Below are 3,534 nucleotides of genomic sequence, written 5' to 3'. Positions count from 1 at the left end.
CTGGATTCAAATACTTAAAGCATTGTAATGGCTTCCAGTGGCCCTTAGAATAAAATACAATCTTATTCAATAGCCTACAAAAGTCATCACATCTGGCTTCAGTCTCCTCCCTAGCCTCAAGGCAGTCACTTCTTACCTTGATCAGGACTTTCCAACCATCCTTATCTTTCTTGAATGTCCTAACACCCAAAACTCATTCTTGCTTTAGAATCCTGCTGTCTGTTACCTATTCTGGCAGCTGAGAAATCTCTTGTGTGGTTGTAGCCTGGCTAGCTCCTTCTAAAACTTAATGTCTCAATTTAAATAGAACCTCCTTGGAGAGACCTTTCCAAATCTCCATATTTAAAGTGATTTCATCTTAGTTCTCCCACAATGTTCCCTGGCCCATTATAACTTATCAGAAGTCAATCCTTTCCTTTATATGCTTTTTTTTTTTTAATATTCTATTTATCTTTCATGAAAGACACAGAGAGAGAGGCAGAGACACAGGCAGAGGGAGAAGCAGGCTCCATGCAGGGACCCCGACGTGGGACCCGATCCCAAGACCCCAGGATCATGACCCAAGCAGAAGGAAGACGCTAAACTGCTGAGCCACCCAGGTGCCCTATATCCTTTCTTTATAAAGAAAAGAAAATCTGCTTTTCTTCCCCTTGTTATTTTTTTGTTTAAATATTAAATGTTTATTAATGTTTTAATATTTAATTAAATATTAAATATTTTTGTTAATTTTTGCTATTATGTGTTGTTACCTGCCTATTGCACTCTGCTGGGAGCTACATGTGTGTGTGGGGCATGTATGCGCTGTTCCTGGCTCAGTGTCCCACACCACTTGTTTTGATTGGGGTGAGTTCCAAAAAGACATACTCAAAGTAGACCTCAAGTGCCAATTCTTTATTGGGAGGGCCTATGTGAGAGCAAGAGGACTGAGAGAAAAAGGAAGTGAAATAAGAAAAAAGGAGAAACAAATATAAGATCACAGTCAGGGTTCTCCATTGCCAGGCTGGTTGTGAGCTTCACAAGATGCACAGCCATTGCCTGGCCATGAAGGACATTTCCACATGGGCTTAAACACAATCACTGTGCCTTGGAATGTGGATTGGAGGGAGAAAGGGAAAACACTTATATCCTATCTCTTTTCTCTCATTGATCAAATTCTCCAAGAGACAGTTAACCACCCAACTTCTTATATGGTCACCTCTGCACTCCTGGATACCCACTGGGACACTGGACTGCTTCCCCTGTGTTGTAAAAAGTGGTAAGAAGAAGAAGAGTCTGTACAGGTCTAGTCAGGTCAAGCCTGGGTTCTAGGTCTGTGTGGTTTCTATCGCATGGAATAACACAGGTGGTGTCAGAGTTCAATGCTATTGTGACAGAGCTGAGTGACTGCCACTACAACCATGGCAACCCACCAATGGCAGCAAAAGCTTTCCAAGACTGAGTGGCCCAAGTGAGAGATATAGGAGGCCAAGGAACTTAGAAGAAGTGCATAAATTAGAATACATTTGATGCTCAATCTGTGTTTGTTGAGTGAATAATGGAAAAAAAAAATGGATACATTTGACCCTGGTAGTAGACCACCTTAGTAAGCAGATCCACTTAGAGGCTAAAGAGTCTGAACACTCCTTGTTTAGAAAGAAACCATTCCTGAATAATATGTTCTAAAACATGCTATATTACTTACCACCCCCAGATCTTCAATAGAAGAATCTATTCAATATATCCCAGTTCAGCCCTTTATTTCCCAATGTACCAACACCTTCACCTTCCTCTCAATATAGGTATGGTCTTTCACCCATTCTCCATCACTCACATCAGCATCTACTTTGGTTTGATCTTTCTATATCTCAACAGATCAACTATCATCTATTTCTTGGGTGTGTAGTGTGGACAGGGAGCAGAGAAGGAGCAGTTGACTAGGAGTTAAGGGAGCTGGAGTGGAAACATATCTCAGCTCCAATTTAATGCATCTATTTCTTGGGTGTGTAGTGTGGATAGGGAGCAGAGAAGGAGCAGTTGACTAGGAGTTAAGGGAGCTGGAGTGGAAACATATCTCAGCTCCAATTTAATGCAATTTTTTTTTTTTTTCCTCAAGTGAGGAACTAAAAAAGGAATTTGTTTATTGAGGGTAAGAGGATGCAATAAGCAATATAAAAATCAAAAGCTTATCTGGCTTTCTTTTACTGACTTTTCTTTCTCTGCTTCTCAAATGGGGGTTGGATTTCATTTGTACATTTTCTGAGGGTCCTGATCTGCTCATGGAATCCTTTATACAGGGGGAAGCTGTGGGACAGATTCCTTGAGACCCTTTGGGACACCTCACTCTGGGCGGAGTGTTGCTCAATGGTGCCTATTTCTTGCCCTTCTGCTTCATGTGTATTACAAAATAGTCATTGCATGCAATGGTGAGCCCAGCAATTAGTGAAAAGAAGCTCTGGAAGCCCACTTTGCCATCTCGGCACTGGTCGAGGTCCTTCATTATTTTGTCCACGGCCAGAGGGTCTTTTTGATCTTCCAAAAATCCTGGGAATTCTTTTTCCATGAGTACTCTCAGGTCTTCCTTTGTCAAGTATCCTTTATCCCCAGCAAACTTGTGAAACGTGAACATCATGGTTTCCATGGCATGTTCCATTTGAGATGGCATCTTGGTGAGGTCTGTTGAAACCTTGGCGTGAGGCGCGGCGGGCATGCTCGGCTGGCGGGGACCCAATTTATAAGGCAGGTTCAGACAGTGGGCATCCTAGCATTCACTGACTAGCATCCTAGTCAGTGGGAAAGGGAAAGAGTCTGAGAATGTGTAGCTTTGAGGGCGGGGTACTAATCTGGCTGATGCACAAAATGGATAGCCACCAGCTCAAACTATAAGATCCAAATGACAAGAAAATTTGGAGCTCAAATTGAGTTACCATTGATATCTAAATGTGGTTTATACAGTGGGTAGAGAACTAAAGCTCATGGCAGGGGAAGGCAGTTTTGCAGTTGACATGTTTATTATTTGTTTTGGTGAAGGATATAAGCCCTGAAGCTTGGAGTATATGAAACTGATATTAGCTGCCAAATAGAAAAGCCTGGGAGAGAGAAGAGTTTATTGAGCACCTATGATGGGCTAGGCTACATACACATAACTACTCTAATTAAATTGGTCCTCAATAAAACTTTATCACTCTATTTTTTTTCCATCATGATAAGTGTACTCTTTAATCTCCATCCCCTATTTCCTCCATTCCCCAACTCATCTCCCCTCTGGTAACAGTTTGTTCTGTATGGTTAAAAGTCTGTTTCTTGGTTTATTTCACTGTCTTTTTTTTTCCCCCTTTGCTCATTTGTTTCTTAAATTCCACATACAAGCGAGATCATAGTGATATTTGTCTTTCTCTGGCTTATTTTGCTTAGCATTATACTCTCTCTCTCTTTTTAAAGATTTTGTTTACTTATTCATGAGAGACACACAGAGAGAGAGAGAGGCAGAGACACAGGCAGAGGGAGAAGCAGGCTCCATGCAGGGAACCCAATGTGGGACTCGATCCTGGGACCCCA

The 3,534-nt window shown here is 41.7% G+C and overlaps 1 protein-coding gene across 1 annotated transcript; it reads right to left on the bottom strand.

Moving 5' to 3' along the window:
* Window positions 1-2,126: 2,126 nt before the first annotated feature.
* On the bottom strand, window positions 2,127-2,701 carry LOC121495581 (protein S100-A10-like). The gene has a single exon (XM_041763281.1). The coding sequence runs from the start codon at window positions 2,684-2,686 to the stop codon at window positions 2,348-2,350; it is 339 nt and encodes a 112-aa protein (XP_041619215.1). The 5' UTR covers window positions 2,687-2,701; the 3' UTR covers window positions 2,127-2,347.
* Between the last annotated feature and the right edge of the window lie 833 nt (window positions 2,702-3,534).

The sequence above is a fragment of the Vulpes lagopus genome, chromosome 7 (assembly GCF_018345385.1).
Source record: "Vulpes lagopus strain Blue_001 chromosome 7, ASM1834538v1, whole genome shotgun sequence".
In the NCBI taxonomy this organism is placed as follows: Eukaryota; Metazoa; Chordata; class Mammalia; order Carnivora; family Canidae; genus Vulpes; species Vulpes lagopus.
This window is presented reverse-complemented; position numbering and strand designations above follow the sequence as displayed.